Below are 13,319 nucleotides of genomic sequence, written 5' to 3'. Positions count from 1 at the left end.
AAAGCACCTACAGTGCATGAGCAAAAGGTGTTCATATTGCATCTCTGAATTCTCACGTTACACATGCTGGCAAAGAACTCCTTCATTAAAAGGAAAAGAACAACAAACAAATAGTCTGAGCTCACCATTACGACTCAAAACTGTTGAAGCCCAGAAACTGCTTGGAAATGATAATTATCTGGTGGTCTTCAGTTACTGTATCACTAAGAGCTGAGCCAGGGAATATTTTTCTTGATGGCACTGACATAATAACAAAGGTTGTTATTCCATTGCTCATCTGTTTGTTTCAATGGGAGTACAAGTGCAGAATTGTTACCCCAGATCAGAATTCCACACTGAACTGGTGTCTTCCAGAACACCTTTGCACAGATCCTGGGGTTTGTATGGTTTGCAAGCTGATGAGGAACATCCTGTGCTCCTTACCAGCTGAGACTGTTTGGCTTAATAAATTACAAATGTCCATCACTCTCTGATTCATTTCCTAATTTGCCAGCTGTAATTTAATAGCAACTTGATAACCTGTTTCGCTCAGATACAGTCTTCTGGCAGTTTGCAACCTCAATTAAATGCTAGAGGTCAGGTCTGGTCTAGACAAACCCAGGTGAATGTGGAGCAGATGAAAATGATTAAATTACAAACTACAGGTCTCGAGGAAAGAGGCAATTGGTGCAGTTGGCTGTCCAACAAGACTCTTCTTCACCTTCATGGCAAATAACAGACAGTGGGAATTATACTGAAAAGCTAAAATATGTGAATTTAATACCTGTATTTGTATAGCACATTGGAAAAAAGGAATTTTGTTGTTGTTAAGGGAGGAGGTAATTACAATAATCAAAACAGGAATGAAAGTGCTCTCGTGTGTAGCTGTTGGACTAGAATGGAAGGACAAAAGTTGGGTGATTGCTGCCTTGCCACATGATTGAAGTGACATTGTCATATTTGTGACTATCTTGTCCAGCATGAGCACATGAGGGGTTATTCTGATAGATGTGTATACTGCAGCTCCTGTACAGTCACTGTTATGCTTTCTGTGCATTGATACTGAATTTTATGAAAAGGCTCATTTGAGATCTGTTATAGTGACACACACACAGGTAGACACTTGCTCTGCTTTGGCAGGAATACCATTTCTTTCTCCACTCAGTTCACAGGCGTGCAAATCAGATTAGTGTCTTTCTTCTGATTTTGTTTAAAATTCTTCAGGATGTTTTAAACTTTCATTTCTTAAAAGTGCTGAGCATTCTGGGTGAAAGGAGTTTTCACTGGGATAAACTGACACTTGATTGCTGTCTCAAGTCTCTGGTCATTTGAGATGGAGAGATCCAACAGTCATCTCTATTACTTGGATGGGTGGGGCTCTCCTTGAAACTTTAATTAGAGGTTTTAGCCTTCATGGACACTAATTGCTGAATGTAGCTGGATCTGTAGCTTTGAATTTTATGCTGAAAAAAATGGAGTCTTGTTTGATTCTGGAAGGATTGAGAGCTAATAAGGAGATATGATTACAGGAGGGTTTTTTTGTTGTTTTAAGCTGTTATTTGTTTTGCTCTCTAGTGTTAGCATCACCTATTTTTTCAAACATATTTTTTTAGTTACAGTTTGTGCTTTCAAGTTTCTATCTCTGCTGGTTTGGGGTTCGGTTTTGTTTGTTTGTTTGTTTGTTTTAATAATACAAAACCGCCCTGCTACTTTTGTTCAGCTTCTCTAATGATCTTCCTATGTGCCAATTCTAGACTTTTCAGTGTGTTTACACTCTCATTCCTTGTGCTGATGTTTCTTCTTGTTTACCTGTAACTCTCAAAAGTTCATTTCCTCTCCAGAAAATATTTGATTGATATCTGTGATAGTCCTGTAAATAAGCATTTTCTGAGAGTTATCTACCTTAATCTATAGTAGTGTTGTGTAGAATAGTCTAGTCCATCATTGTCTTCCACCTTAAAAGAATTCACATCAGTTGTAAACTATTATGCTATATTTGGGATTTTTTTAGTTGGGTTTGGGGTTGGTCTAGTAAATTTAATCTGTAAACTAATGAACTATTTTTTCTGCAAAGAACTTAAATCTGCCCCAAATATCTTCCCAATCTGTTCAGCAGGAAACATCTTTGCTGTGTGCATCACATTGAAGGCACACAGAAATAGACTAGCATAGAAGAAAAAACAATCTTAAAGGAAGGCATGAACTGTAGGTAGGAGAACCTGGCACTGAGGGAATGCAGAATAAACCTCTGTGCTAATTCATGTGTAAAGCAGCTTCTAGGAGCAGCTGGGCTGGAAATGCAGACAGTCAGAGTGACAAAGTACAAGGCTGGGCTGAGGGACAGACTGACAGGCTGCAGGGATACCTCGTGTCACAAATACAACTGCAGGAAGGAAAAAACAGGCAGATATTTCGAAATAACAACTAATTGCAGCAAAGCAATGGTACTACAAGAATGGATTCTGTTGATTCTTACAGCTGGGAAGGGCAGGAGAAGGGGAGGGAGGCAGCAATGGATGAGGCATATCAGATAGATGTTCTAAACACACACGTTTTGGGAAACACTGGTTGCATGGCTGGTCTTTTTAAGACTGGAAAAGTTACTTTAGTCTCTTCCCATTGTGCTAGGAAAAAGAATTTTCACCATCCTCACTACAAACTTAAAGCTTTTTTTTTGTTGTTTTCTAACTACAAGAGAGCATAAACCCAGAGCGCAGTTGGCGGAAGAAAAAATAAAGTATTTTTTAACTTAGGTATTTAATCAGAAGAAGAGAGCACTGTTCTTGTGATGCAACACAGCTCTAATATCTTCACTTTGATTTCAGAAGTCTACGGAACAGATGAAGAAAGTACCAACCATTGTCCTCTCTGTTTCTTACAAGGGAGTCAAATTTATTGATGCCACAAATAAGGTATGTGCCATTATTCAATATTAGCTTTTGTTTCTCACAACTAGGAGAAACAGTAATACCTATGAAGCCCAGGCCAGAGAGGGCACAGATTTGCACTTTGTGTTTTCCTCTCCTTTGTTTCTGCGCTTTTCTCCAAAATGGATGTAATGTCATTGTCATTCTCCAGAAACTCAGTCTGGAGGACAAGTGAAACAGCTTTAATGGCTTATTTGGAGAACATTGTGTCCAGTATTCTGCTATTAAATGCAAGCTTATCACGAAAGGCATTCTGCAGGGAGCCTCTGTGGAATCCTTTACCATATTCTTCTCTATACAGTTCCTTAAATATGCAGAATATATATATATATATAATTTGGGCAAATTGAAAAAAAAGATAAGATGTCTCAATGAAGAATAAAGACACAGTTTTATTCAGGGTCACCCACTTAAGAATAAGAAACACGAGCCTTGAATGTCCTTTTAAAATACTGGACTCTCTCTGTGAGCTGTTTTCTTGATGCTAGCCATTTAACTACCTGAACTGCAGCAGCTTCCTAATAGTTATTATTCTATAATTTTTTTTCATCCTCCTGTCTGGCAATGCTCCTGTGCTTTGTTTCTTACATTTTAAAATACACGCAAAATCTTTAAAAAACCTCAGCTAACTAAAGCCACAAAAGCAGAAATTGAGAGATCGGAGAACTCGGTGATGGATATAGCAATGGATTATTGCTTAGCCAAAGTAAAATGTACAAGCTCTGTAAACAGAAGTAAAGTAATGCATTAATTTCTCTTCTTTGTATGTCTGAAATGGCAAGGAAATGCAATCCATACTGATGCTTTTATATGAACAGAAAAGAAATTATATTTTCTGTTATGTGACTAAAACTGACTAAGCAATGTAAAAAATAAATCTGACAACCCAGCTGCCTGACCAGGTTAATAATGTATATAGCAGCTTTGTGTTGCTGAACATTCAGACCACACAGTACATCTAACCCAGTATCCATCAAACTTGCCAAATCAATCAGTTTTTTTAAAGGTCTTTAACTAGAACAGTGTTTTAAGTGAATGATGGGAGCAGATTTGTGAACTTCTGCCAGAGTTTGGAAGCCATATTTAGAGTTAAAAGATGGCATAAAAGAAAAACTGAGGTGAAATTGCTGTTGCTTCAAGTCTGGTGTATTTGCCAGAGCAGAGGGGCCAGGGATTCCTGTCAGCTCCTTTTTTCTTCCATTGGTTCAAAACTGAGCTTCTACAACCCTCATTCCCTTCATGTTCTCTGATGTGTAGGGCATAAATCAGGACATTGTAATGCTATTAACTCTAACTTGGATAATGCTGTTTTCAGCTCTTAAATCTCCTCTGTAGTGTAAAGGATGTAACTGCAATGTCCTTAGGTTTACAAAAAAAAATTAAAAATCAGGAGAACAAAAGGAGCTTCTTGTGTCTCTTTGCACAGTGCATAGAGTCTTATGTAGGATGGAAAACTTAAGAAGTTTGGCAAATTGCATTAGACAACTCTTGATGAGTCCCACTGAAACTGAGTAGAGCAACAGATGTATTTGAAGGAGAAAAATAATGCCACAGTCCAATGTTTTTTCTCAAGTGGTAGATTGCTTTCTCTCCAGTTCAAAATCTGCACTGCCTTTCCCCTCTGTAAAAACCAGGTAATAGCCTGCAACTCTCGCAGAAGCGTTGTTACCATCCTTGTCCCCAGTGTGCTGTTCCCAACTCCTTCAAGAGCCCAAACAGATTAGCACTAAGGTGAGAGCCTATTCAGACTTGCTCTGCTTCCACATGAGCTTCTAGTTGACGGCGCTGGGCACCACGTAGCAATAATTGCATATTTCTTAATGACAAAACTAGCTAGCAGTTCTGTGCTTCAAAACTCAGCTCTCATGGCTGTCCATCCTTTTCCTTTGTGCCACCAAGCTAAGGATTTGTGTTCCCAGTCGCAGCAGGCAAAGGTTCAGGTGACGAAGGGACACTGACCTCATTCCACGACAGCTATTTCAGTGGCGCCTCGAAGCTTGGCATGACACCATTCCTCTGCAAGTGAGGCCAGAAAGAAATTGCTGCTCAGGAAAAAGCAGACTTGCGGAATTTCCTCGTGGCTCACAGCTCACCCTAACTTCTGGGTGATTTCTGCCAGAAGGGAGATTGGCTGGCATGAGGTAGGCAAGCAAAAGGAAGGCTGCTTAGCAAAAACCTGGTCTCTCCAAGGTATTTCCTTGGCAGAACCAGAACTGACTTTCAGCTTTCCCACTTTTTGAGAAGCACTGGAGGTTTCTCTTGCCAAACTGAAAGAGAATTTTTGGAACAGCTGTACAGTGTCAGCCGGCGCCTGAGGACTGTACCCAGAACAGCAAGCTGGTTCATATCCTTGTGCTTCCCACAGAATGAGACCATGGTCTGCTGAAATAGTGACAGTAGGAAACAGTTAAACACAGGCACTGAAAAATGTTTAATTTTGAAAGAAGATCGCAGAGGATATCCTAGAGCACCTAGAGAAAAACTCGATTTCACTACCAATTGCCATCCAGAAGATTTAGTTTAGATATACTTTATTTGATTCAAAACAAGCTTGATATGTATTCATATTTATATATGAATTTCTAAAATTCACTTGGTTTAAAATTCAAACAGTAATATAATCTCCATGAATTTTGACTCAAGTGCAAATCCCCGTGTCAACCCCAGGTCACCTAGAAAATGTTTCAGCATAACAAAGCTCTTTTCACATATGCTGCATAAATTCAGGTGATTACACTGTGGCTCATGATTTGGCATAAATACTTCATATATGATTTTAAGACCTTCCAAGCTTGAATTCTTTCTGCTTTCTGAACTTCAGTGTTGCCAACTCTACATCAATGACAGTGTATTACAGCTCTATCTGTGGATATCTAAATCCCTGGTTTTGGTATAATTCTAATTCTCATCAAAATCTTTGTTGAGGGTAAAAGTTATCAATTGAGAACAAAGAAAATAAAATGCTTCAAGTAACATGAAAAGCAAGCAATTGTTGAGCAGAGATTATACATGTCATTATAAATTGGCATATATTGAAACACAAGTACTAGTGTATTTGTCATTTTTATGAATAATGCATTAAACAGAAATTATCAAGTATGTTGCAACAATTTAAGAGGATTATTTCTTTTCTTCATTAAAAGTTTCCTTATCACAGTTTTTCCATAATTTGAAATTTGGATTGTTTTTAATTAAGATTTTCTTCTAAGTCATGATTTCTTCAATTAGATATATTAATACCTCTTTTGGATAATTTGACACCTACATACAAGGGGGAAAGTTGCCACTTAGTAAATGAGAGAAGATCTGGCAAAGCATCTGAAGTGCTTTTGTTGCATATATTAAAACAAAAAAGGAGGTGGAGGAAAGGAGGTGGGAAGGAAAAGAGAGAAGTGAGGGAAAACTAGATATGCTCAGAGATTGTTTTATCTTGGATGGTGGCAGCAGCAAGAGGTGGCTGTGTGAGGAATTGGGACACTACAGGTGTCACCTCTTCCATGATGCAGCAGTGATGTCATGCTGCAGCAGGATATGTCACTGTGGGCTTTTGTGGAAATGCCAGAGCTACAGCCAGCAGAAAATTCAGGAAAGCATATAAACTAACCCCTAAGTAAATTCCTATTCAGTGAATCATTCTTCTCTTTAAACAAGCCATTTGAAACACGTGTGTAGCTGAAGCAAGGCCTGATCATAAGCCACTCTGCAGTATCTTCTTCTCTGGCTTCATGGTTCCTTTGGCCTGAACACAATAATTACATATCAGCAATTTATGTAATGAGTATTCATAATTTTCTCCAAAGCTTTAAGACAGCTTTTTTTTATTCCATTGGACAGGCATGCCCCTCCTCTCTCCCAGCAGTGTGCTATAGCTTACATTGGCTGCTGCAAGTAGTGTGGCTTGGTGCATGAACAGTTTCATTTTCCTACATCTCTCTTACAGGATGCTGTTGTCAGTAAGTGGAGAAAAGTTGCCAGATCCTCCTGTAGTTACCATTTTAGTAACCAGAATGCTTTTAATATCTCACAGTTTCAATTATAAGTGATGCTTGGTGGCTTTTTCTCCTGAAGAAGCATAGCTAAAATTTGTCAAACTGCTTGTGCAAAAACCTGGCTATTGAGCTTGCTAGGTTTCACCAGATCCTGTCTGTCATTAGACTGAAAGAGAGTCCTGTTTTGATCATTATACAAAACCCCAGCAACTTCATGAGATGCTGGTGCAGTGCTTTGGAACTGTGTCTGTAAATATAGTTTCAAAGCATTATACCAGCATCCTATGTAGTTGTGTCCTGTGTGCCAGGAAAGATCTCTCTTTGTCAAGGGATCCTGAATAAACTGCAAAGCACAAGTGGCCTCATAGGGAAGACTCTTGAACAAAATGCTTTCCTACCAGATGACTGGCAATTGGAGAGGGTCAAAATTCCAAATACCTGCGTAAGATCACAAATGGGGTATATTAAGTCTCTTCTTATAGTTCAGATTTCTGAAATATTTTGTTACAGTAGATCAACATAAATTTGAATCTAAACCCACACCTTTTACAGCCCTTTTAAATGTAATTCCTGAATTGATAGAAAATACTTTTTTTTTAACAGAATATTATCGCTGAGCATGAAATCCGTAACATCTCCTGTGCTGCACAAGACCCCGAAGACCTTTCCACATTTGCGTACATCACGAAAGACTTGAAGACCAATCACCACTACTGCCACGTATTCACTGCCTTTGATGTGGTCAGTTTATAGAAGATAATTCATTGCATAGTTCTTTCTTTTAGAAATAGTTATTTAGTTCTGTTAAAACGTTTTCAGGATATGTTAATGGTGATTAATAGAAGGTATCATTCATTTATCAAATGAAAAGATTACTATGGGGTAGCAAAAGGACACTTCTGGAGAAAAGATTTTCTTTGATGTCTCATTTCCCATCAGAAATAACTCACTTTTGTTACCTCAGCTGTCAACTGTAAACTTAGCAAGTAGCTTGGGTTATAAGAATTACATGCAAGACTTGTAGGACCAAACCTTCCAAAAATTTTGTAACAAGCAGGTTTGGCCATCCATTCTGAAATCTCAGCACACACCAAAAGATTGCCTTTATTTTGAAAATAGCAAACTAATTCTTTAATTCTTATTTCCTTGTTCTACAATTCTTGCCTACATATCTCAGAATTTAACTTCAGCAAAAGTCTGTGGATTTCCTATTATGGTGGTTGAAAATTGCTAATTTCTTCTATAGTTAATGCTTTTCAGATGGGGATGCACAAACTGTTATTGTTTCAAGAAATCATGAACGCATATCAATTAATCAGTCGTGCAGTTTTCAGCTAAATTTAGTGAAATAAGTAGTGGTTAAAGTTTTTATGAGTAGGGTTTATAGTCCAAAACTTCCAAGAATACTTGCCCTCTGAATTGTGCACAAGAGAAATTTGAGGTGCTACTAAAACTTCAAAATTATTCAAGAAAAATATTTAATAATAATATTAAAATGTATTGTTCATTTACATTATTCATGTAAAATGTTTCTTGAAACATGTTTACATGAATATAAATAACTTAAATCAAAAGAACAGGGGTGCCTGAACTGTGGCTTTTTATTTGGGGCTGGGGAAATAGTTAACATTGCACAGCAATAGTGTGTGGGAGCATTTAAATAACAAGATGTACAGGTAGGTGAGAGGAATTGTAGCATTTTGGTTGAGTGCTTTTGTTATTTAAATTCTCTGCTGACATTTTAGTATCCACAGGGAGTAGAAAGACTTCAAAATTGTGTTTAAAAATAGGTAGACAATGATCAACAAGATGTTACATTATATGGGTTTTAGCGATACGTGAATCAACTGAAATTAGACTGATTGAGTGAGGTTATTACTTCTCCTGATCTATTTAAATTCTACTTAATGGTTTTGAAGTACTGCACTTTCATTTATAGGTTTAGTAATCAAGCAGAAACATAGACTCAGGTATTGCAGATGAAATTCATCTTTCTTGGCAAGGGAAGAAAAGTGATCCAGAAATAATTACATTTTGCCCACTTCCTGTACCTTAGGAGGAACATTTAATATCCCAAGCACTTTAAATGGCTATTTTAAGCAATACAGAAACTTTACTGTCTGTCTTAACTTAGTTTTCTCCTGCAACCTAATCCTCAGTGGGGTGTTACCTACTCAAATATTCTCTTTTTGTATTGTTTTATTTCTCAGGAACTAGCATTTTTGAAGGAAGTACAAGCTCTATAAAAACTAGCTAGATATTCAGAATGCAAACATACTGTGAATTAAATTTTCTATTTAAAGCCTAATTCTCACGTTAACCTGATCTTCCCGTTCACTAATAGAAAAAATTCTACCCATTTGTCAGTGGATAGAAGTACACAATCATTTTAAGAAAGGGTTTAAAATGGTAGATATATACACTAAGGTGTAATGCCTTTTAATTATGTAAATTTTGGTAATACAATATATGCAATGTTATGGAAAAAAAATCAATCTCTCAGGTCCTTCAGTTTCTCAGGAAATGTGGTCAAGAACAATTTCTTTGTAGATAGGGAATATTTTAGTGTAGTGACTTGTAACCCACAAACATTACTGATACTGTTCAGGAGTAACTAACTGTACATTTAACTTGAGTACTCAGAGTTAAAATTCTATAATCAAAATCGCAAAAACATCAGACTTTAATAAAGAATATTGAAGGGGAAAGGTTTGGGGGATTTGGGGTTGGTTTTCCACCCCTGTCCTCAAGGGAATTCTGCTCTCACCTCTCCAATATAGCCCCTGCAAGAATCTGTACCAACTTTAGTTCTTATAATCCTCTCCCAGTACTACAGTTGGGAAATTCCTCAAACCAAGCTTATTTACTTATGGATTTTTTTCAGATAACTTCTTTAAATTATACAAGGTACAGTTTTAAATCCCTCCTTACCTCCATTTGTAGACTTCCCTTTGTCAAGGCTCTACCACAGTACATGATGTATGAAATTTATGTACAAGTTAGGGTTCAGTTTGTATTTTGAATATTGAACAGAACAGTGAATGTTCTGTTCTATTTGCTATATTTCAAATCTTTATTAACCAGAGAAACAGTTACATGTTTCTTATGGTTTTCAGGTCCCAGGCAGGCAGGCCTGTTTTTAACATTTTGCAGACAACAAAGGAAAACACACTATAGCGGCTTTATACAAGATGTAGGACTTAAACTAAATTTATGGCTCAGTATGGCAAACTTTCAATCTGTCTCTACTCTTACCTCCAAAATTTTCAGGGCTCAGTGATCTTGTATGCCACGCTGGGTGGTGTATTTTCTCCCTTCTGCTGGCATTGCAGCCTGCATTTTCTGCAACAAGCCATTCCTACACCTTGTCCTGCTGATGTATTCCTTAGTAATAATAATAATAGTAATAATAGTAATAATAATAATAATAATAATATCCACTGCAGACAATCCCATCATGATACAGTCGCTCTCTTACTGTCACAACAGCTGATTCTAAAGACATCTCTCTTCAGAATAACATTCTTATCCCACTAAAAAGCACACTCAATTTCAAAATATATTATTCTCTACATTTTTAATGACTATACTCTGTTGCTCTTAATTCCACAGCCAGCATTCTGCTAAAAGGCAGAGCATTTTTAACAGCCTCTTTAGTTTTTCTTTTATTATTCCATTGGCAAACTGATCCTCAGTGTTTTCCAGTCCTGGCCAGTTTCCCTTGAAGTTAAAGGGGAGATAATTTGGAGACTACAGCTATCAAATCAGGCAGACATTTTTATTTGGGAAGCTATGAAACTTTGGCTGGCTTGCTGTTGTGACTGTAGTTGTGACAGCAGAGAGTATGTCCCAGCACAGGGGTAGAATTGTTTTCTGTCTGACCTAATACAGAGCTGGCACCTTTATAAGAAGCTCTTATAATGAGCTAAATATGCTGAATTTAGCCTATATTATCTCAGTATACGTGAGTGATAAAAATGGAATGGAAATTCTTCAGGGAAATTAGAGTATAGGGCATGAAATAAAATGCTTGTTCATTTAACTTTGTTTTAAGGATTGAAGGGCTGCAATTAGCGTACTTCAAGTGCATTGCATTGCATTTTTTTATCACTTAGTGCAAACTTAACAGTTGGACTCGACTAGTAAAGACATATCTCATTTGAATAAAGCATCAGAATCATGTGGGAATTTTAAGGGATCACCTAGGTTCAAAGCAATGCAGAATTGCTTCCAACTATAGGCTATGGAGGTCGAGGAAGGAGAGGGTAACTTCTGAATCACATCAAAGATTTATGAATTATTCTAAGGAGACTGAAGGACACCATATGGCGGCAAGCCAATAGGCTTGCATTTGCTCTGCATGGGTTATAAACATTATTGCAGTGTTAGTAGCCCAGAAATAGACTCTAGTAGGAGCCTAAAAGCAGGCTCCACTAGGAACCCAAAAATAAATATACAAAAACAAGCCCACAAACCTGAGGAAAAATTACCATAGGAATTCACTTGCCATTTGGATTAAGGTCAAATTTGAAACTCGCAGCTGCTTTTTCATTGATATAAATCTGTGCTGAAAAGATATTTATACCAACCCCTCTGATACCTCATACATGCCTTATGAATCTTTCAACAGGTTGTCTTCCCCGTATTCAAAGAGGATTTAAAGTTTTCTGCCTGTAACACTGAGCTGATTTCAGGCATAAGAACCTAACTTTTTTTGGTTATGCCCCCTAACCTCCATTCCCCTTGCTTATGAGAGTTAATTGAGCTTTAGCTCAATTTCACTTTTAGAAAACAAACCCATGAGAAGGTTTCTCCAGGACTTTCAGCACTGGCTTTTTGTCCTTCTGGAAGCATCACAGCCCTGCTGCAGCCTCTTCCTGTGCTGCTGGGTGAGAGCACAGAGCATCCATCCCAAGGCATGTGGCTGGGGAAGCAGGCTGCTGGCTCTGGAGGAGGATGGGGCAGCAGAGGAGTTCTGAAATAGAGTGAGACCAAATGTCACACTGCAGCAGTGCAGGAGGGGCTGGATCCTGGGAGCAGCAGCTATGGGATAAGTTGGGAAGGTGGGAAGGTTAATGTACTTGTTCTGAAAAGAGATGACACACACTCACCCACTTGTGTTTTTGTATTTAGTGAGACATTTTCAAGGGGCTTAGAAGTAATTACTTTTAATACAATCAATTACATTTAGATCATTTTTAATCAATTAGGAGTCAAATGACAGATGTGAACATTACAGAGACTGAGAAACCTATTACCAGCATGATTTTAATTAATTATTTACATTACAAATCACTACCCCACTTCATGTATCTGACAATAATTCAACCTCACCTCAATTTTAACTGTTTCTGTTTTGTTCCAGAATTTAGCTTATGAAATCATTCTTACACTAGGACAAGCATTTGAGGTGGCCTATCAGCTTGCACTACAAGCACGAAAAGGGGGCCATTCTTCAACCCTCCCTGAAAGCTTTGAAAACAAACCCTCTAAACCTATTCCCAAACCACGTGTTAGTATTCGGAAGTCAGTGGTAAGTAGAAGGTAGTTATGCATGCAAAAAAACCTCAAAATTGAGCTGTACAGTTAAGAGTTTATATACAAGAAGCTGTACAAATAAAAATACCTTTTGAGTTAGAAATGCTCCATCGTGCCACCTCTGCTCATCAGCTGCCAGGGTTGTGTCACCACAGCACTGCCAGCCATTTCAAACAACTGCTAATTTCAGAGTCCTCCAGTTTAAGATGTTGCTTGGTTAGTCTTGTGTATATATGTGTTATAGGAACTGCAGAGCCTCAATTAATTCAGTTTAATCAATGCACACCTCTCAAACTCGGTTCCATGCACATTCCTAATCTCCTGCCTAACTTGTTTGGTGCACAATCACTGCACATGAATCCTAATCAAATTACAAATCCAAATTAATTTACAATTATCCTGTCAGACCAAGCAACTTCTTTTCTTACTTTTTTTTTTTTAATTTTTTTTATTCTGGGATTCCATATACCTTTTCAGTATTAATCACAGACTCCTAAGAAACAAAGCTCATTGAAGCATGCATATTGATTGTCTTTAAAGTGCCCTCCTGAGGTGCAGAGATGACAGAGAAATATTCTTTTGCAGTCGACCTTTTAAAAAAATTATGAAAACTATTATAAATTAAGTGAGAACACAGGCAGAGGGTGATTTGGGAGGGAAAGGAGAAAAATGACCGCACACTGTATCATATTCACTGACTATAAAGTGAGAACTGTACTCTGTGACACTTAATTATTGGGTGAGAGGAAGGGGTGGGGGGGGAATGTATGATTGTACACTTTGTCATCCATTGCCACAGAATCTTCCTCCATAAAATTTTAAGTAGAAACATTTCCTGATGCCATCGTCTGTCTCATTAGCGAACAGACTTCTCAGGATGAAGTGT

General features: G+C 37.7%; 1 protein-coding gene across 9 annotated transcripts in view; it reads left to right on the top strand.

Moving 5' to 3' along the window:
* The window catches only part of ANKS1B (ankyrin repeat and sterile alpha motif domain containing 1B), a 397,467-nt gene that overhangs the window by 381,990 nt on the left and 2,158 nt on the right, over positions 1-13,319 (top strand). For 8 of the 9 annotated variants that reach the window (XM_085047083.1, XM_085047078.1, XM_085047086.1 and 5 more), the window contains 3 exons: positions 2,805-2,891; positions 7,499-7,636; positions 12,261-12,428. In XM_085047083.1, the coding sequence (XP_084903209.1) occupies positions 2,805-2,891; positions 7,499-7,636; positions 12,261-12,428 (393 nt within the window). The remainder of the gene's footprint in view (positions 1-2,804; positions 2,892-7,498; positions 7,637-12,260; positions 12,429-13,319) is intronic. The other variant, XM_085047079.1, reaches the window with a different exon arrangement.

The sequence above is a fragment of the Lichenostomus cassidix genome, chromosome 1Aa (genome assembly GCF_008360975.1).
Source record: "Lichenostomus cassidix isolate B80296 chromosome 1Aa, HeHo_3.0, whole genome shotgun sequence".
NCBI lineage: Eukaryota > Metazoa > Chordata > Aves > Passeriformes > Meliphagidae > Lichenostomus > Lichenostomus cassidix.
This window is presented reverse-complemented; position numbering and strand designations above follow the sequence as displayed.